Source organism: Coloeus monedula, assembly GCF_965178545.1.
Source record: "Coloeus monedula genome assembly, chromosome: 7".
In the NCBI taxonomy this organism is placed as follows: Eukaryota; Metazoa; Chordata; class Aves; order Passeriformes; family Corvidae; genus Coloeus; species Coloeus monedula.
In genome coordinates, this window is record NC_138787.1 from 24145505 (window position 1) to 24166906 (window position 21402).

The 21402-nt window shown below is 38.0% G+C and overlaps 1 protein-coding gene across 1 annotated transcript in view; it reads left to right on the plus strand.

Annotated features, from left to right (window-relative positions):
* The window catches only part of PLA2R1 (phospholipase A2 receptor 1), a 39120-nt gene extending 18235 nt beyond the window's left edge, over nucleotides 1-20885 (plus strand). Inside the window, exons 12-30 of the mRNA XM_082284574.1 lie at nucleotides 479-681; nucleotides 978-1123; nucleotides 1601-1685; nucleotides 2062-2194; nucleotides 2591-2626; nucleotides 3134-3291; nucleotides 6131-6195; nucleotides 6531-6634; nucleotides 7943-8085; nucleotides 8887-9004; nucleotides 9780-9910; nucleotides 10477-10612; nucleotides 14005-14243; nucleotides 14731-14899; nucleotides 15815-15955; nucleotides 16382-16498; nucleotides 16940-17116; nucleotides 17806-17835; nucleotides 18054-20885. Coding sequence (XP_082140700.1) covers nucleotides 479-681; nucleotides 978-1123; nucleotides 1601-1685; nucleotides 2062-2194; nucleotides 2591-2626; nucleotides 3134-3291; nucleotides 6131-6195; nucleotides 6531-6634; nucleotides 7943-8085; nucleotides 8887-9004; nucleotides 9780-9910; nucleotides 10477-10612; nucleotides 14005-14243; nucleotides 14731-14899; nucleotides 15815-15955; nucleotides 16382-16498; nucleotides 16940-17116; nucleotides 17806-17835; nucleotides 18054-18271 — 2549 coding nt within the window. The 3' untranslated portion in view covers nucleotides 18272-20885. The remainder of the gene's footprint in view (nucleotides 1-478; nucleotides 682-977; nucleotides 1124-1600; nucleotides 1686-2061; nucleotides 2195-2590; nucleotides 2627-3133; nucleotides 3292-6130; nucleotides 6196-6530; nucleotides 6635-7942; nucleotides 8086-8886; nucleotides 9005-9779; nucleotides 9911-10476; nucleotides 10613-14004; nucleotides 14244-14730; nucleotides 14900-15814; nucleotides 15956-16381; nucleotides 16499-16939; nucleotides 17117-17805; nucleotides 17836-18053) is intronic.
* The last annotated feature ends 517 nt before the right edge of the window (nucleotides 20886-21402 follow it).

A 21402-nucleotide genomic window follows, 5' to 3' on the forward strand; every position in this document is an offset into this window, starting at 1 on the left:
TGGAGGTTTCTTCTTCTTCCACTTTAGTTTGATCTTGATGCTTTATAGTAATTCTAAGGAAAATATTCCAAGGAAACAAAAAATGAAAAAATGAAATCGTTCAACCTTTGAAACATAAACCACTAAGCAATACCTGAAAACAGAGACGTAATAATAAAGATACTCCATTTCAATAATGGCTCTCTGATTTGGACTCTTTACATTTATGGTTTTACTACTGCATTTTGCAAAAGTAATGTTTTTAACTGCATTTCTTCTCCTGCATTTTGAGAGGAACTGTTTGTCATGGTTCATTTTACAAGCTCAAGCTGGCCAAGACAGGCTGATAAACTGGCTGCTGACCAAAGAATTTGCTGGTTTTGTAAGTTCATTAAGGTTTTATCCAGAAACTCAGGTCAATAAAACAGCCACTTGACCAAAAAAAATCACAAAATTCAGATGTTTTATTCTGATATTCAACACTTACTCCCATGTCTAGGTCATTCTGGAGGATGTGTGGCTATGCGAGGGCAGCACCCTGTTGGTTATTGGGAGGTGAAAAGCTGTAAGGACTTCAAAGCAATGTCATTGTGCAGGCAAAAAGTTAATTCTTACGAAGAACCTGAACTTACTTTTCAAAAACAATCAAGTTCTTGCTATTTTGGATGGGAGTCAGAACCTAATCTGCTCAGCTGCTACAAGGTACATGTAAAACTTGCTTTGAGTTTTTCTGATTCTACACCAGCTTAGGGATATGCTGTTCCTAAAAAAATTTTGATAATGCATTATTTCTTTCACTCAACAAACAAAAATTACCTGTTACCATCCTTCACTGCATTTAAAAGTCAGTGAAAGTAGTAACAAGAATCAGAGCTATACTTGGAAGATACGTGTCTTCAGCTCGGAAAAACTGTGACTAATACCTTATTTCTTTGAGTTTCTGAAAAAACTGCTCTCTAAAATCAACTAACTTTATGACAATGTTTATTTTATTGCAGATATTTCACAATGAAAAAGTTCTGATGAGAAGAACATGGGATGAAGCAGAAGCATTATGCCAAGATTTTGGAGCACATCTTGCTAGTTTTAGCCACATCTTTGAAGAGACATTTTTGAACAATCTATTATATACAATTTTTGATAGGTAAGTATATTTTTAACACCAACAAGATTTATCTTAATCATGCTAATCTACAATTTAGATTATTCCATCCTCTTTAGTAGTGTTGAAATAAGTCCCTACTCTAACATGAACTTAAAACTGGGTGAAATACATTAGCAACATTGCAATATGATTCTTTGTGAAGATGATTTTTGTGGAAAATGTTGAGCAGCTCTTATTGTCAGGGTGGTATTTTTGTGAATTATCATTCCTCGTTGAAATGGAGGTTCAACAATTTTAATCCTATTTTAAATGTTTTCATCTTGTAAAATAGAATCTAACATTTAGTAGGAAAGCAAGAGTTTACTTCAAGGATACTAGAAAGTTAAGAAATGTATTATGAAATGATATATTGAATTCAAAAAGAAATTAATATATGTATTTGTACTATTAAAATATTTCTGAAATGGCTAAGGAAAATGGGCATGAGAAATGTTATTTTCTTTGTTTCTGTTATAGAACAGAAGAGAGACAGTTCTGGATTGGATTTAATAAAAGAAATGCACTTTCTGGAAGGACATGGCAGTGGTCTGACAAAACACCTGTAACTATCAGTTTACTCTGTATTTCGGTAACCTTTCGAGTTGTATCTGAGCATAGGTTGAACCAAGGCAAAGGCTTTTAGATGTGGGCAACTGCTGATAGTCATGTCAAAAAGTTGTTAGGTTTCACAGCTATTCAGTTATTTTTATGAAGAAGAAGTCTGATATAAGATAGGTAAGTTGGACAGGACATTGGGAGAACATGACTATGGACCCTATTATTTGTATTTCACCATCATAATTTAGGTGGTCCTCTAGCTGTTGCTTAGATATTCATATTGTACACACATGTCTAAATCCTTCCTTTTCTCCATGATGAGGTTTTTAAATGCTTCATCTTGGGTTGTCAGTGAAAGAGAACAAATGTGCTGTTTTCAGGTTGTATCTTCGTTTCTGGAGCACACGTATGTTGAAGATGACTCAAGAAACTGTGGTGTGTTCAAAGTAAACAGAACAGTCTTTCCAGCACACTGTAATGACAAGCGTGAATGGATATGCAAAATACCAAAAGGTAAAATGTTGATTAGCATGCATTGTCTGTTACACACCTTACTTGCTATTCAGGAGAGACAAGGAAAAAACTACCTGAAAGTCTCCTTTTTAGCCACCTCCGGAGTTCTCAAAGTCTTCTGCATGAAATCATGGCAAAGCCATAGGGATTACTCCACTTATGTTTGTTGTCCAGTTAACTGATATAATGTGAACAGTCAGTTTAAAAATATATAGCAAGATTAGCAGTTAGTTAGAAATACTCATTCAAAGCTGTTATTCATAAAAACTACTGTAAATGTTTTTTAGTGAGTGTGGCAATTATTTTATTTTATTCCATGTTTAACTCCTTTTTTTTTTATCCCTGAACAAGAATAGCAATGTTCTTAATGATTTTTGGTTTGTATTTTTTTTGCAGGTGTTAAACCCATGAGTCCAGTTTGGTACACAGCTGGTATGACAATATTTTCTTTTTTTCATCTTGAAACAATATAACTTGGAAATACAATTAGAGCCTTTGTTAAAATAAAATAACTAAAATTTTCTAAGTTGAAAATTTACAGTAAGGAACTCTGTAGAAACTTCTTGTTAGCAGATCAAATCTGCCACTGTTGTTTAGGAGCACTAGAGCATCAGACACTGCTTCGGTTTGGTTAAGGAATATTGCCAGTAATAAGCACAGGAGTTTGATAACCTCTCCATCACATTAAAACTGCCCTTCTGTTACAACTCTCTTGATATTACTGCAGTGTCAAGGGATAGAATGTTACAGAAGAAAACCAACTCATAGTCCATTTTTTTCCCCCACAAATTGATATGTTAAATATTGTTCTGCTGTTCCTAGTGGCATATTTGTCCTCTGACATGTGGCTGCAGGCAGGCCATAGGGGTAAAAAAAAGATGAGACCTGAAATGAGTTTTTTACTCCTGCACAGCACTGACTCTTTTGCTCATTTTCTAGAACTGCCCTGGCTGTATTATCAAGGAGCAGAATATCTTTTCCACGTCAGCCCTGCAGAATGGGAAACCTGCAAGTTTGTCTGTGGCTGGCTTCGTGGTGGAATAGCAACAGTAAATTCTTCTGGTGAACAAACCTTTATTCAAAATAAAATAAGGAAGGTAAGAAAAATGACCCCTTTTAAAAAATAAACCCTCAGGTGGTAACTGACTGTTTTCTGCTGTATCTCTTGGAGGATCTGTCTGCCTGTTATTCCAGGTAGAATCCAAAAGACATTTTACATTAGAAATAATGTTCTTGCTCTCTTCATTTCCCATACCTCTCCCTGAAGCCCTGTTTAGCTTAAGAAGTCAGTAACATTTCAAATCCGCAGAATCAGCTCTACTGTTGAGCAGGTTGATCAATCTGCCTCAAAAAACCCAGGAGAAGCAAAAACCCAGCTTCCTATACCACAGCTAGGAAAGTAATTGGGGGCAAAGAGAAAGGTGTGTTTCATGTGTGGTGTACATCCTTCTCTGTTTCTTCCTCTCCCTCCACTCCTCTCTGACCAAGGGGAGCTGTCGTCGTTCCTCACATTCACACAGTGGTTCTGCATCCACTGGGATGTCTCCTGTCCCAAGTGCAGTTCTACTCCACTCCCATTTTGTCACTTGGCAGCTGGTGATCAGGGAGCAACACAAAGGGATGTTTCAGAGTGTGTATTAGCATAACGTGGGCAGCAAGTGCAGATGTTTGAAATGGTCTCCATAGTTCAAATCTTCAACGTGATCATTTGAAAGATTACTGTTGAAGAGAGCTGGCCAAGAGTGAAGGATTGCCAATTTCTCTGCATCTTAATTATAGCTAGAACTATAAATCATAGAGAAGGGTGCTTATGACCATGGAAAACAGCCTACCTTTTCCTCTGTGCACACCAGCCTGGGTAATGTTCCAGTGAGTCCACAGATTTGTATGATGTCTACTGAATTAAATCCCCTTTTGACTGTGGATTTTTATGTGGGGAAACAAGAGACATTTGCCTCTAAATTGCCTCCTCTGGTTTACAGCAGAATTTCTCTACAACTTTTCTGATGTAACAAACAGCTTTGAAAGTGAGAAATAGCTGCACAAGTAGATGAATTCCGAAGAAACTGAGTCTGTTTTCTTTCAGGGGTTCTCAGTAAAACCAAAATAATGAAAATTTGAAAATGAATGCAAATAATCTGTCTGCCTTACTGAGGAAAAAATTCAATGTAGTGTAAAGGGATATTGTAGTGTAAGGGGATATTGTAGTGTAATCTTTAAAAGAACACCGAGTTATGGGTAGAAAAGCTCTTGACCCACACTTACAGGCCTTCCCTGCTTTTAACTTGTAACAGAAAGCATAAATAGAAGTGTGTTATATTAATATGGGGTCTTTCAGTTTCCAAGGAATTGTGTATAATTTTTATCTCCTATTTAAGTAATTTTATATTAAAGCATGATGAAATAGATTTAAACCGATAGGTCATGGCAGAAAAAGCTTATAATGACAAGTAACACAACTGGCTACGCTGTCTTGTCTTCTTCCACATGTACCAGAGACTGTGATGTGATATAATTACTACATTACCTAACTCTGAATCTTTATGACTTAAAAAATGATATAAAATTAAAAATATATATATTCTTCCAACTTAAGATCACTGAAAATGGATGAGCAGAATGCTGCTTGTCAATCATGTTTATTTACATGAGATCTTTCAAAAGTGGATTTATCATTAAAATTAGCGGGCATTTCAAAAATTGGTGAGCATTCTACAAAAAAAAAGCAAAGTTTAGTCTCTTGAAACTGGAAATCAACTTAACTTCCTAGAAGTTTTGTCTCAGAATACAACATACACAGCTATTTTAAGGCCTGCTGGCTTTGGCTGAGCTTTCTCAGCATAGTTTGTCCCTAAGTGATTGTAACTAGTTTCCTGTGGAAGCAGGAGTAAGTAAATCACTAAAATAATACTCAGCAGTCCAAATAGACTTCGCATGTGTCATTTGAAAGCTTGGTCAAGATTTCTTAGCATGGAATTTGGAATCACTTTTTTCACTATTTCTTTAAAAACTGTAGTATGTGGGCTGAGTGCTGTAATTAGAAAACTAAACTTGGGGGCCAGGCAATACGAAATCAGAGAGCATTCCAGAGTCTTTTCTTTGTCAGAAATGTCTATTTTCTTCATTTGATATTGCTTAAAAAGATGTAAGCTGGAGAAATCCTAACTGTAACTCTGAGGACACTGTGGAGGCACAACACAGGCTGGGCTTCAGTTCTTTCTGACAAAAAATAAATGCTTCACAGAGACAAGGTGGCTTCTCTAGTGTCCTGCACATTCAGAACTTTTTTTTTTTTTTTTTCTTTTTCCAAAAGCCCCCAAACTGTGACAGGCTGGCTAACTCTGAAAGTGAAACCAGTTCATAGCTTAAGCTAGAATCAATTCAACAAAGCAATAACCCATGTCTGTTGGAATTACATTATTTCCATGGCTTTTCCATAGCATTTTGCCTTTTAGAAGCAAAGGTCTAGATCCTTTCATGAGAACAGCAGTCAATCTGGAAAGCATCTCTAGAAAACTCTGGTATGAGCCATACAAAATCAGCAAATGTTCAGAGAAAGCATTTTGGAAACATCGAGGATCAGCACTATGTTAGTGTTTAAAGGAAACATTTGCTATTGTTTAATTTTAGGAGTTGGGGAAAAACAAATTCTGGTCTAAGATGCCAGTCTTTTCAAACCAGATAGGCTGTAAATTCCTAAAATGGTAAATTCCTGGGTTAAAGAAGATGCATCAGCAATCCTGAGGAAATACGGGAGCTAAATCATGCTCTGCTCACTGAAGTGACATGAATTAAGATGGGCAGGATTTAGCACCTGTTCTTCCCATTGGAACCCAATGGAGATGCTATTTGAATACACAGTGACTTCAGGAGTTTGTTAATGCCTTGATAGGAGAGCAACAGCAACTTAACACATGGAAAACATTTCTTTTATAGCTGTCGAATAGTGATGTTCACTGGTGGATTGGACTGCACGCAGAAAACCTCAGTGATGGATTTCGGTAAGAATCCGTGCATGCCACAGCTGCTGTGAGTTGTGCTTGGCATGCCCTGTCTCAGTATGATGGGCCAAAGCAGTTTGGTGACTGAGTGGGATATTCAAGAGACAACTTCAATTCTCATGTAAATATCATTCAGAATAATATTGCTCTTAATTTATCTCCATGTTGCAATATTCCTTCTGACAGGGTTGTAGAACACATTTATATTGACCTTGATAGTGGTGGTTGGTTGTTTTCTTTCTCCCTTACATCTCCTTATCAACCCTTTAATGGAGGGTGTAGTTTTAGGTAAGGATAGGAAAAAGTGAAACTTCATTCTTAATATTTCTGTTCAGCTGGAGAGATGAATCACCAGTAACGTACCAGAACTGGGATGAAGGGAGGGAAGGAGATCTGCAGAAACCAGGGAAAAGATGTGGCTTCATTTCATCACAAACAGGTTTCTTTTATATTTCCTTTTGCTGCAGGAATTGTGATTTGATTCTGTTAGCCACAGAGTTTGTATTTTTTTCATTGCTTTTAAGAAATGTAATCCATATTAAAGTCCTGTTCCATGGTTATAATTTGCATGACTGCTTCTGAGACTAAGGAAAGAATAGTGAAATATTAATATGCTCAGAGACTAGGTTGTAGGTTTTAAAAGTATATTAATAGTTACAGCTCTCTGATGTCAGAATACAAAGATCCAGTGATACTGATGCTTCAGTTTTAATTGTCTGTTATGTGGCACAGCAACAATGTTAATGCATTGCTGGTGCTCACAGACAGTTTTCTCAGAACCAATTGACGCAGATGGACTGAGCAACAATTTTTCCTACATCTATAAACTGTTTTTCTATCAGCACATGACTTTTAAGTACTCAGGTACTTATTTTTGATCCCACAGCCAGTCTGCTGAGGGATTTTTGGGTGCCATAATTTTGGTCCTAGCCTTTCAATCATGGCATAGTTCCATATTTTACTAGAGTATTAAAAAAAATAAAAGTCATGGTGCTGCTGGTGTAGTGATTTCTATCATCTCACAGTGTCTGTTTTCGGCTGATCTGGAAATCACGTGATAAAATAAACATATCAGGTTCCAAGGAAAATAAAAATAGCCAGCTTGGTATTTGTGCAAAGAGACAAAAAAGATTAATGCCGCTGCAGTTTTGTAATCCCAGCCTCGAAAGTCAAAACTGAAAAAATGTAAAACCTTTTTTATTTCCCCACATTATCTTGGGGTTTTGATTCGTGACTTTTGAATGCTTGAGTTTGCCACTGCCATAGTTAGTGTCAGATAAAAGGAAGAGATGCCCACCCTCCCTCCCCCTTTAGCTGGCCTAAGGTGGGGGCTGGGCAAAAATTTGTTGAGTTTCCTGAAAAGTGTGTTTTCCTCCTAAGCAGATCAGCATTTTATATCATCACCTGGATCTTGCCAAAAATTTTCGATGTAAGGAAGTCAAACTATTTTATCTGGAAGGCATCTTTTTTTTTTTTTCCCAGCAGAACTAATTTTTAAAATAAATGATGATATAGTCATACATCATGTGACTCAGTGTAGAGGAATTGGTTTTACTCGATAAAATTAAGCTGGAAATAAAAATACATGCTCCATGAACCATCAAATCCACTGTAATGCAGTATGTCCAAATGTAATTGATGTAGAATCTCTTTTTACTCAAACACTAAACAATATGTAAGCTACCTAAGAGAAAACCCTTTCCAATTCTCCAACCAGTGTTGAACTGTGATTTTTCTTTTTACTCAGGACTCTGGGGTGATGAAAACTGTACTGTTTCTCTTCCCTGTATTTGTAAACGTAAAATTCCAAAGAAGATAGAGAAAGAGATTCCAAAAGACCCGAACCAACAAGGAGTATGTCCCAAAGGCTGGTTGCACTTTGGATTCAAAGTAAAGCCTTTTTTATGCTGTTTCATTGTTCAAAATACATTCCATATGTAGGACAGAAATTGTACTTAAGGATTACTTAATATTTGAAGATTTTCTTGCTTTTTGAAAACAGGGCCCTTGGGTTTATAACCACTGACACAGTGACACAAAGGTTTATTGCTGTTAAGTAGCTTCCCACACTTTAAGAAGTTGTCTTAATCAGGTGTTAAAATTTTTACTTTAGTTTCAGGGAGTAAATACTCATATGTGCAAAAGCAATGCAATTGTTATTTGTGCCTTTGCCATAAAAAGCCTGCTCCATCCTCTCTTTTCTACATATGACAATTCCAAGTGTCTTTTATGTCTTCAAAAGAGGTCTCTAACCCCTTGATGTCCTAAATCGATCCCTAATTGCTGCTGTCCTGTGAAACATGCTGTTTCAAATGGGCTTCATTAAAGATAATTATAAGCCAAAGTTTATTTGCAGTTGAGGGTCAAAAGGTAACTATTTCATCTGGCTTCTCTTGAATGCCTAAGTTGCTTAATAGCAACATGCATCAAGATGGCTGAATTTATGCCAGTGCTCACTGCAGTGACCTCAATTGTGCTTGCCTTGAAACAACTGATTTGAATGCAATCCAGATCACAGCTGAAAACTAATGTTGAACATGCTGGAGATGTCCATGGCAGGACAGAAACAAGTGAAATATTTAACATTCAGTAACAGCATGTGAAATGTTTTAGTGATCACTCCTAGTGATTGATAAATGACTGGAGAAAAACAAACAAAACAAGCTTGTTTGTTTTTGTTGTTTGAAACAGTGCTTTTTGATACAAATTCCAAAGGATCCAGAACATCTGAGAAACTGGTACTCTGCACAAGAATTCTGCAGTAACTATGATGGGTCACTTGCAATCCTGAAAGATGAACTGGAGCAAGGTAGAGTGCTGAAAATATTGTTAAATAAATAAAACGCTATCTTCATTGGGATGCTGTAGTAAAGTTTAATCTTGGATACAGATCTAGGAAAGAAGACTGTTCAGCTCTTACCCATGGTTCCACTGCTTTAAACACATTAACGTTTCTCTTTCTTAGTTTCCCAAAATTTAAAGGTTCACTGAGATATATGACAGGTACATTTTAAGGATTAATTGCAAATTCTTTTGTGCTTACCGTGCTTTAAAAATACTCCCAAAAATGGAATACCCATTTAAAAATTTGCTATTTAAAATTTCTACCTTATGTCATTTTTATCTTTTAGTAGTACTTGAAGTCTTATATATAGTATAGCACCAGGCTGGAACTGTCAGAGAAATAAATGCTAGCAAATTTGGAAATATTTATGAATCCTATTCATAAAAAAAGCTGTTGTTGAATTTCATACACTTGTAAAACCACTTATTTGGAGGTGGGAGGAATCTCGCTGGCTATCTTCAGTTGAGAAAACTTCAACTAAAACTGAGGAAAGCTTCTTCAATTGGACTGTACTATGATTGGGCTGGTATTATTAGCTAATGGACTAGATCCTAACCCAATTGAAATTAATCAATTTAACTGAATTTATGGTTTGATGATACTGAAATGCCACTCATTCTTATTTTCTATGTAATATCATTGATTGGAAATTAATTTTTCAATGTTCTAGTGTGTTGCAAGAGACTTCATCTATCCCTAAATGCTTACTGGTTTATTTTGTTTCTGTTTCATTTCCTAGCTTTCATAACAATGAATCTATATGGATGGAAAACTAGTGTTTGGATAGGTTTCCAGAGTGACGATTATGAAAAATGGTTGAATGAAAACCCTCAAAGGTATTCCAACTGGTCGCCGGTTGACATAGTGGATGTGAGTATTTTCAGGGGGGGTTGTGACAGTGAGAAGTTGGTTTTATCCATAAAAATCATGACTTCCATAAGACAAGGCCAAAGTTGTTACAGTAGTTTAGGCTGCTCTTAATCTTTGCAACTTCAAAGAACTGTAGGCACAGATTTACAGGAATAAGTAGAAGTAGAAAAAAAGGCGCTGTCGAAACACACATTTGCATAATTTGTGGCTCTACTCTCTTTCTCTTGCAGTTGGTTTTAAGCAGCAAAGTTTGAATCATATGGTTAGTATTAGATCCTTGAGGAAAGTTTAGGAACAAGATTATGAACTTCCTATTTTAATACATTCTTTTACAACACATTAGTCCCAGCTGGGATTAGTATTTTAGTTCATTCAACTGAAAGCTTGTGACTATTTAATTATGAGGTTATTGGTTCAAATTGTATTTATGGGACTGTTCATTGTTCTACCTAAATATTTGTTAGGGAGACTTTCAGATAATTATTCTCCTAAATTTGATGTAATAATTATGCATTGTTTTACACAGTGTATTTTAAAATTAATATGTGGTTCTGTGTTGATTGCAGAGACAGCATTTTAACATTCAAGATCAACTTCCACTATGTACATTGGTATCAAATAGCCCTAATTTTTATTTTACGGGAAAATGGTACTTAGAAAACTGTCAGAAAAATTATGGATTTGTCTGCCAAAAGACTCAGGGTAAGGTTTTGTCTTGCTTTGCTTCTGTTCTCTTTTCTTACTATATGGAATTTGTCTTACTTTGTTTTTATCTAGAAGCAGCTTTTTCTAAGTGTCTCTAAACAAGGAGCATAAAGATTTCTAAGACAGTTTTCTATTTAGGCAGACTAGCTTTACACTATTTAATGAATCAGTAGCTGGGATGTAGAAGTAATTGCTAAAAAATATTCTGTTATTAAGTTTTCCTGCTAAATTTGAGAATTCTGAGTGTATTTTTGAATTAGGAATAGAGATGAAATTTCATATTCTCTCATGGCTGCAGAGTAACCCCATGAAATTACAAGAGGCTAAACTGAGGGTAATTTTGATGAAAATATGATTTACAGTGGGGGGTTGTAACTTGTGATGTTAGATCAGAATAGACTTTAGAAAATGTATTTTTCTGAGCAGTGTGGACCCAACTGGCTTATTGAATAGAGCTTGGCTTCTCTTTTCTAGTACCAGACTTCTCTGATTCTGGTACCATAAAGTTCCCTTGCCAGAAGCATGAAGTGTTTGGGAGGAACGTGGGTTGTTGTGTTTCCTCAAGCCACGTTCCGCTGTCGCCTCCTGGCTGAGCACCGTGGGCAGCTGTGCAGCAGGACACCCGAGCAGACCAGCAGCACATCGTTAACCCTGAAGCAAAGGGAGGGCTGTAATCTGAGCCTGTAAGGGGGTGGTTTTGTATGGCTCAGCTCTGTATTGTATTATCACCCCGAGGTTTAGCGCTGGGGTAAAGCGACAGCACTCTCCTGCTGCTGCCTGGGACGGGAGGGACGGCCAGGTGGGAAGCAGAACAAGTACAACCTTTGGGCAGCGCTCGCGTGTGGCTCAGGCAAAGCATAGCTGGATTTTACATCATTTATTGGGAACTACAGTTGCGTGAAGGGCTGGAGTGATCCTGGACCTAGTGCAGAAAAAATAAATAAATGTGCTTTCCCGCTGGTTTGTTTCAGTTACATCCCAAACGTTTGTATTTTAACCCCTTGCTGCTGCTTGAGACAGATGGAGAAGGCGTGGAAAGGCAGGAAGGAAAAAGTTGCCTTATGGTGGCCGGGGTTCTGGCGACGATTTGGGCTGCAGTGGGTGCTCAGGATCCTACCCACGTTTCCCAGCTGGATCACTGAAAGTCGGGAATAAAACTCTCCAACACTGTAATTTCAGTATTAGAAAGCTGCATTACTTTATTTTGGCACCAGGCGTGCAGAGAATATCTCCTCCTATTCCATGCCCTGCAGCCAGCCAACAGACTAGTTGAAATCTGTGAAATTTATACATATTCATTACATTTCGCAAAACTCATGCATATATGCTAAACGTTCCTGCGAATTCTTTTGCATATTTAAATCACTTCTCGGAGCTTATTTACATTAGAGTAGGGGTCTTTTGAGGGTCTCTGGTGGCCATTTGGGGAACATCCCATTCCTCAAATTTTTTGGTCATAGCCCTCCAAAAGAAGTTTATTTTCTTGGAATAAGTCCCGGTGATGTAGGCTGGTCAAGATATACCTTCTTATCAGCGTTGCTCAGGCCCACAGTCTTTAAGATAACCACTTGCACGCGTTAGTACGTGACTGGGCGCTGTCGCTTAAAGCTGAAGGAATTCGCAGGGCTTGGACGCTTTTTGTTGCCATTAAAGCCTTTCCTGGCAGGGGGTGAATCTGAGAGTGGCCCGTGGCTGCAGTGCCGCTCGGCGCTGCCGCATCACAGCAGCGTGCTCCTGGGTTCGAGTGGACAATCCTGCCTCCCCAGTGGGACACCCGTGGCACTACCCCGAACTATCAGGCAGTTCAGTTTGCTAATTCAGCAGAAAACTTCCTCATCTTTTTTTTTTTTTTTCTTCCCTCCCCTCCTACTTTGTTTATTTTCGTCTAATTAATGTCATTTTTTGCAGCTTTTTACAGGCTGTGTCAGCTTTGTGCAGGGTCAGGAAACGCCAGACCAGGGAATTTGCAGCAGGAAGAGCAGAGAAGCAAGGAAGGGAGTAGTGAGACAGCCTCTTGCTGGCAGTAGTGAACTGCTAAATTTGCTCAAGTGTCCAAAAGAATGTGTCAGGTCCTGGAAAGATGAGCTGGTGCTTTGCTTCTGCCATCCTGCCTGCATTCCATTTCCCCTTTTTTGAATTATTTTCTGAAGGAGACTAAAATGAAAGAAAGCAGCAGGGGATCTGAACTGGGCTCTGATCTCTCAGTGATGCTTGAGTTAGGATTGTGTCAGCCATTTACAGCATTTTCTGGCTTTTTTTAAGCAGTGGCACACACACTGAAAGCTGGAACAAAACAGGGTGCTTCAGTTAGCTCAAGAGCAGAACTTTTTCTTGCTTAGAAATTTCTAATTTTAAATGGTTTGTGAATGACAAGTTATAAATTAATTTACTATTTTAAGATGTTTGTTAACACTCCTCCTCCTCTTAGTCATAAAGGGAACCAAGTCTAAAAACATTCTACCTTGTAGCAAAGCAACCACTTCATTTTGTAGTCACATAGAAGCTTTACAGTGAGAAATAATTAATCCAATTAAAAAACAGGATCAAAACTGTTCAAAACTGTAGCATTTTGTAAAGTACATTTTAAAAGGCATTCACACACATTAGCAAAGGCATTTGCCTCCTGTAAAAGAGCAAGTGCAGCAGCATCACAGGCTGGGCTGGGGTGAGATGGTCTCTCTCTCTGGATTTTTTTTTTGTCATGGGAGACTCTCTCTCTTATTTCTTAAACTTAAGAACCCTGCTTCTTCCTTTCATTGTTTTGGACATTGCTGTGTTAGTTTATCATCAAAAAGAGATTTAAGTCTCCATGCACAGAGTATTTCTCTTTAAGTGCCACACTGTGATCTTCTCTACATTGGCTCATGGATATTAAAGATGAGCTCAAGAAGCTTCCAGACATGCACTTTGTTATCCTATTGGCTGTATCACTACAATAATTTTTGAGGCCAGGTCTTACGATGTAAGCTGATCTTGGAAATTATTAATAATAACAGGTAAAAAAAAAGGTAATCTAATTTACATGCAAAGTATCTGGGATAAAAGCACTCTGCAGCCCATTGCTACTGGACATTTGGGATATGCCCAGATCCCAGGTGATTTCTTACTGATCTCCAGAGATGGAGTCAGTGGAACTAACCTCATTCAGGTTTGGGGGGTTTTTCATACATTAAACTCAGTCATTCCTGTAATGAGTTTTGTGATGGAATTTCAGATACTGTTCTAGTAGTCATCATCTTTTTATTTTTAAATTTCACAGTGCCTTCCTAAAACCAAGAAGTTTGCAATTTTTTTAGTTGCTCGTAGGGATAATACTGATTTTTTAGCAGCTGCTCAGCTGTGATCAAGTTGTCTGTTTTAAAAATGTTCTTTTTTTCTGTTTGTAACAGACACATCCAGACATGTTATCAATGCATCTGATATGTATCCTGTGCCAGATACTTTAGAATATGGAAACAGAGTGTATAAACTAATAAGTGGGAATTTTACATGGTCTTCAGCTTTAAGAGCCTGCATGGCAAATAGTGCAGAGCTGGTGAGCATTACAGACCAGTATCACCAGGCTTTCCTCACGGTCATCGTCAGTCGGCTGGGATACAACCACTGGATCGGGCTCTTCACTTCCGATGTACGTAGGACACTCCCTGGCTGTGAACATGAATGCTGCAAAGGAGGTTTTCCAGTAATAAGCTAGTGAGCTGTGTTACTGATTTCTTGAAATCACAGAAGGTTTGCATCTGGAGATGAAACCCTGGAAAATTTGAGCCTTAAACTTTTTTTCCCCCCCCCTCAACATAATGTGTAAGTCCAGTGGGAGCCAATCTGGTAGTGTCCATGTTGAAATTTCATTGTTTCATTTGTAGTACCCAAAGGCCCAAATAACTGCTTGCTGAAAACTGAAGATTACATGTAGTTTGTAGTCTCCCAAAAGTAACTAGGATCCTTGGCTCTGCCTTTGTAGATCCTTCTGGATCCACCAAGCCTTTAGAAAATTAAGGCATTCTGTAATACCTGGTGAGGATGCCACCAAGAGAAGATTAATGTAAATTCTAAATGTAGATTATTTTATGGTGCTAAAGCATATCAGAAAGATAACCTGGAATTTGTTTTGGCAGAACGGGCTTAACTTTGAATGGTCGGATGGGACCAGGTCTTTGTTTACCTTCTGGGCGGATGACGAGTCCCAGGCCTTTGGCAGCTGTGTTTACATTGATACTTCAGGGCACTGGAAAAGCACAGATTGTGAAAAATTTCTGCAAGGAGCAGTTTGCCATGTGCCACCTAGTAAGTCAGAGTCAAGGTTTATATTGAATCTTTGCAGCTGTAAATGTGTGTACTGACAATGTGTGTACGAACCTGTGAAAAGGAGGTTAATTGGTTAGAGGTTAAGCAAAGTTTAGCAAGGCTAACTGTTATTTAAAACTGAAGTATTTCTCTGTATTTCCTATTTCTGAAACCATTTTTTTCCAATAAAATATTGGCCATCAGGTCTGATCTGTAGGAGAATGGGAAGAGAACTTTCATAATAGAAAAGAAACAGGAAAATTGCTTACTCTGTCTCTTCAGTGAACACTATATTATCTGTGAAAAATGAGGATTGCTAATGACCTAACTCGAAGGGAAATAAATTCAGTTTGCTGCAATTAACTGTGGGATGGGAGAAGGGAAGCATTTAGAGCAAAGTGAAAAATTAATCACATCTTCGCTGATAAGCGCATCAAAGATTGTGCAGTTTTTTTAGTAGGGGTAAGAATATTTTTCTGTATCCTAAAATATGTTGCGTTTCCTGCAATGCTCTGTCAGTTACTTGGGCTTCAGTTGAATCCAGAATTCAGTTCTGGAGCTCCATTCAGTTCAGGGCTGCAGGGTCTTGTGGCAGCATCCAGTTCTCCAAATAGTTCCCATTTAGCAGTGTTGATCATCTGGGCCCATGGTTTGCTCATGACCTCCTCTGCACATCACTGTCAGTTAGATTGTTCTGATCCTGCTGTTGTACTCCAGCAAGGTTTTTGGTCAGAAGTAAAACCAACTGTACTCATTTAATACAAATACATGCAACCGCTAGATTTTCATTTTGAAAAAAATAGAGGCATAACACAATAACATGCTTATTAGCATTACTCCAAAACAGTGTGTGGAATGTTATATTAATGTGTATTTTGTTGTGCCAATAAAGCTGTGCTGTTACTTCTATCACAGAAAAGAAACTCAATGCCTATAAAGGCTTATGTTCAGAAAAAACTGTACCCTGGATCAAATTCAAAAACAGTTGCTACAGCTTTTCCACAGTTCTGCAGGGCATGAGTTTTGATACTGCATATGAAGTCTGCAAAAATCAAGGTAAGTGATTATTTTGTAGCTACCAAATGTCATTGTGATATCTTAAAACAATATTTATTTTCTGAAATGACTGAAATCATGGCATATGTTTTCTCTGTTTCAAGATAACGAGAGTGGAACTCATAAGCCAACTATGAAATTGGAGGCAACATACATCAAAAAAATGTTCCTTTCCATGTGAAAATATTGGATTCTCCAATAAAACATAAAATGAATTTTTTTCCCTTCAAATTTGTTTTAAATTCATGGGAGGACAGTTTTATATTTGCCTGAGCTTTTCACATTAATTACAAATTTAAGAACTTCTAATGTATAACCAGACATTTATTTCAAGCTTTTCAATTAAGAATGTTAACTGTTTGAAATGCAGTGTTACATTTTAATGGTATGGATTGCTTGAAAATTTTTTCTGTGTTTAATTTGTAGGATCCAGTCTTCTAACTATTCAAGATGAAGACGAAAATGCGTTCATTTTGGAAGAATTACATAGTTTTGGTTATTCTGTACAAATGGTTTGGTTGAACATTCTGCTCGTTACAGACAGTAAGTTTGGGGAGGAATAGTACTGCATGTAAGAATCTGGTTTGGGTTTTGGTTATTTTCCAATAACCATTTCCAATAACCATTTTCCAAAACATTTTTATCTTTTGAGATTTGATTCACTGATTTTTGCCTGTTTGTGGTGTAGTAAAACCACTGAGGCTTTCTGCAATCATTACCAGTATTCTGAATACTCAATTTGCCTACATGCATGTAAATGCTTTTTTTTCCTTCTTAAGGATGCACTACAGACTGTCTTCTGTGTTAACTACATAGGATGTTTTTAAATCCTTCAGAAAAAAAAGTAATATAGTGGCCAAACAGACAAAAAGTTCTGGTATTCTGTAATACTATATATTTTATGTGAGTGTAAATCTAACTGAAACAGAAATATTTATCAAAATACTACTCTATTTCGTAATCATTTCTGACTTCCGCCCATAGATGAGACAGTCTCCTGGTTTGATGGGTCTCCTTTAAATTATTCTAACTGGGGCATCAGAGAGCCTGAATTTGATCATCTCAAAGGGAATTTCTGCATCAGCTTGAGGACCACAGATGGAGTCTGGCAATTATCTCCATGCAGAGAAGAAAAGGGTTTTGTATGTAAAATGGATGCAGGTATGTGCTTCCATAAAAGAAGGCAATTCTGTCCTTATAACTGTTGCTTTACTTGTTCCTTGTTGCTTGCTTACTTGGTGTCAATTTTCATTTAATTAATTCTGTCCCTTGGCACTGGAAAAAAAAATACCTCTAAAAGCCCCGGCCAGCTGGGGGTGACCTCTGTTTGGGGAACCCGGGCAGCCACTGCACCAGTGCCAACTGCAGGAGCCTTCCTTTGGCATCAGGGTGACCTCCACAGCCCCCGCTGGGAGGGCAGGTCCAGCCTGGGAGAGCTGGACAGGCACCACAGCAGTAGGAATGTGGGTGTGTGAGAGAGCTCAAGCGTTTCCAGAGCCCGCACAAAATCCCTCAGTCACTGCTGGACCCACTAACCAGATTGATCTACCTCTGCATGGTTCCATTCGTGAACTTGTACTTTAAAAACTGGGTAAACACTGCTGCTCATCCTTGCACAAATGCCAATTAATATATTCCACCAAATTAAAGGGATTTTAAATAACATACTAGATTATGTTTGACTTGGCTAGTTGGAATAACATTGACAGGAGTCAAATTAAACAAAGAACAGCCTATTCTTGTTGGTTTTAGGTAGACTGTCTTCTCAGTACCCATTTTAAAGTGAGTATACATAATAACCTCTGTTACCTCTGTGGGTCATTTTGTGACCATTCTGGATTTTATTTCAGATATTGATACAACAGAACTCTCTGAAAAAGGTAAGCTCTGTGCTTTTTTTTTTTTTTAATAAAGAATAATACACATTTCGAGCTGATATTTTGTGAGATATTTTTCACTGTTAAACCTGTAATTTAAAATGTGTGACATATAAGGAGTAGTAATGTGTTTTCCATAAAACAGCTATATATTTATATTTAGAATTATCTATAACTGTAGCTATATTTGAATAATAACAATTTCTGTTCTCCCCTTTCAGCATCATACAGTGGACTTGCAGTTCTGGGTGTTCTTGTGACATTGGTGATGTTGGCTGCCATTTCCCTTTTCCTGTGGTGCCTGCACAAAGAGAATAACCAGCTCTTCCGCAGGATACTGTGGGTCAGAAACGCCTATTTGCTACAGATTAATGCTGATAGTTCTGCTTTGGAAGAAAGCATCCTCATTTCTGACTTTGAGAGAAATGAGAACAATTAATTGATCAGAAGTAGCAAGTGGTCTTGTCTTCTGCGTGAAACTTCCCAACCTACAGGGGTTTTCTCATCCTTGAGAGTCCCTCGGGGTGCCCATATCCTGAGAAACCCTCACAGCCATCAGTATCAATGCTGGAGGAGCTCCCAGCCTTGGAGAGCTTTTGCTTTGTGGCAGGATGAGGTGAGGATGCAAGGCAGAACTACGGAGAAATTTTCTTCTCTGGGACAAGCCAGGAATTGAAAATACTCATAGACCATAAACCTCCAGCCACTCACTTGGAGCAGTCATGTTTGAGGTCCCAGAGCAGTGGGCATTTTCATGCAACTTTTTCCTTTGAGCATGTTTGGGCCTTTGTGTTTTGTTTTTATACTTCACAGAACCTGCTTATGAGCTGGCATTAAAATTTGGCCTTGAATTTAGGAACTCTGAAATTTATTCCAAGGATTATGAGGAAGACTTTTTTGACCTTTTTTTTTTTTTTTTTTTTTTTTTTCTGGCAGAAGGAACAGTTATTTTTTCTGCAAAATGAAAAGTTATTTGGGTTTGGCCTGTGACGCCTAGTTCACGTTATAAAATAAATTAGTGTAGAGTTATAAGGGCGTATGGGCTTTCATCCTGAACTCGTTATTTCATTCATTTGAGATGCATCCAGCATCCTGTTAAAAGATTTAGCTATGTCATCTCTCACCTAGATTATTTTAGACATGGAATCCCATCAACCTTGCTTAAAAACATTTTTGGGCAATATCTGTCTGAAGGAAAAACCCCTGTTAAAAATCTTGCTGAAGTTATGGAGGAAATGGCTTTTCTGTCCACCTGCAGTGTTTCTGTGAGCAGTATTCGTGGACACTCTGCTGAGACCCTGCTCTCCAAAGCTGAGGGAACATGTGGGGAACCACGTTGCTGTTCCCAAAGGGTGCTAGTCCTCTAACCCCATGTAGCAGATGCTTTCCCTTCCAGTGTTTGTACTAAGGTGCTAAGAAAGGAGATGGATTTTGCTGACCTGTTGGTCTGCAGGCTGATGGCTGTGAAGGAGCCAGCTCAGGTCTCTGTACTATCTCAGTTGCAGCAGCCCAGGACAGAAATGCTTACTCTCCCTGGGATTCCCACCACCCTAACCTGTCCTCCACCCACCCCTCTGAAAATACCTGGAAGCTTTTCAGGGATTTTACATTTTATTTTTTATTTTTACTGAAGTGTGGAAAACCAAATGTTTAATGATGGTTCCTTCAGAATGTATTTAGTGTTGTTTTCCACCATCTCTAAAAGCTGCGGCAAAGGGCTGCATTTGTTGTTCAGTTTCTTGGTTTCCTTGTTTTAAGATGACTCATTCTAAAAATTTTGCAAGAGCCCTGAGATGGAGGTATGTTCCTCAGAATTAAGCAAGCAGCTCCTGCCAACTGAAATGTTTTTATACAGTATTTGTGCACATGCACAGGAATGTATGACTGCCTTTTAGTTAGATTTCACATGGCCAAAAATTGCCTGTTCATGCCATAATTATGTGTAGGGATATTTTAAAAAATTATCTAGTACATAGAATATTTCTGTGCTGGTTTACAGAACTGGTTTACTCTTTTTGATGACTTCTAATGTTGTAGCTATCACAAGGTCTTAATCTGAAATTTTTTTTGTAATATAAAATATAAATAGCTTTTCTGTCTACATCCCATCTAATGGTTTGACCCCATATATTAGTCTTCAGTAATATTTTAAAAGTTTTTGTTTAGTCCTCTAGATTTATCTATTGGACTGTTTTTATTTGCAGTCCACTATTAGAGTTTGTGGACTGCAACTTTTGAGTTCAATTGCCAGTAATCTGTTGTTTATATGTATTTACTGCAATAGCTTCCTTACCACCAAAAGAAAACAAAAAGCTTATGACCTTTCCCCATGAATATTTCACCTATTCAAACTACAGGTGGAGGAATTTAAACCAACAAACCCCCTTCATCACATTCACTGACAAGTGTGTAAATGCTGCCTTCTTACAGTAAAGCAAGCAGAGCAGCTTGCAGGGTGGTTTTTGTTTGCAAGAGTAAGCTGTGTCATCTCTGAGGACTTGTATTTACCGGGCTACAACGCTGTTGATATTATACAGACTATGGTCAGATTTTGATGTGGTTAATGAAGTTGTATTTTTTCACAAAACTTGACATAGATGTTTTATCAATTTTCCATGAGGTATGTTTTATTCCTTAAAATATATCTGAAGGGTAAGGGCATAATCAATAAACCTAACCTCAAAATAGTGATTGTTGATTAATGTTGATGTAGATGAGCTCGTATTAAAAAAAGAGTTCAAGAGATGTTTTCTTCCTACTTTGAAATGGTTTTGAAGGAACAGACCCTTAGATACTTGTTTTTAAATCCTTCATCATTTAATTTTTTATAACTGCAGAAATTATTCACTCAAGAATGTAATCAATGATTGCTTTCTAGTCTTCCTTTTGGATTTTGTTATCAATGGCTTTCAATTTTTTTCCCTTAATCAGAGGTCTCCTATACTGTCCCTGATCAGAGTATGTGGTGACCATGGTTTTACTGCTGACCTTGATGACATTGGCAGTGAGATTCACTGTATTATTTCAACTGGAAAATTAAAGCGTGACTAATACTTGTCTGTGCTGTAATTTTTCTTAAATCTTTCCCCAGCTTTACTAGGAGGAGGGGCTTTAGTGTCTCGTAAGAGCAGTGTCCAGCCTTTGCACTGGATCATCCTGTGTGAGGACAGCTGACTCCAGCCTCCTTTCTAGCTGTGTGACTGAACTAGACCTGGGCACTGCACATGATCTCCACAGACTCAGTGGTCTGAGTGCTTCCCAGGGCACGGACGAGGATGTCCCAGAACATGTGTGCAAGATGTGCTGGAAGGAGGTGGGAGCCACAGCACCATCAGTAAAGATGATGGATGGAATCATGGCACTGATTCACAGATACTCTCCCAGCCTACTGCCTATTCCCTGCAGTAGGGAGCAGGGGCCATCAGGGATGAGTGATGGGCTGGATGAATTTTCCTGCTGAATTGTGGATGCTGTGTTGTGTGGGAGCCTATTTGTATCTGTCACAAATGAGATGGAGATCTATGGACTGCAGTACGGCAGCTTCCATGGATAGCACCAACATGCTTCATA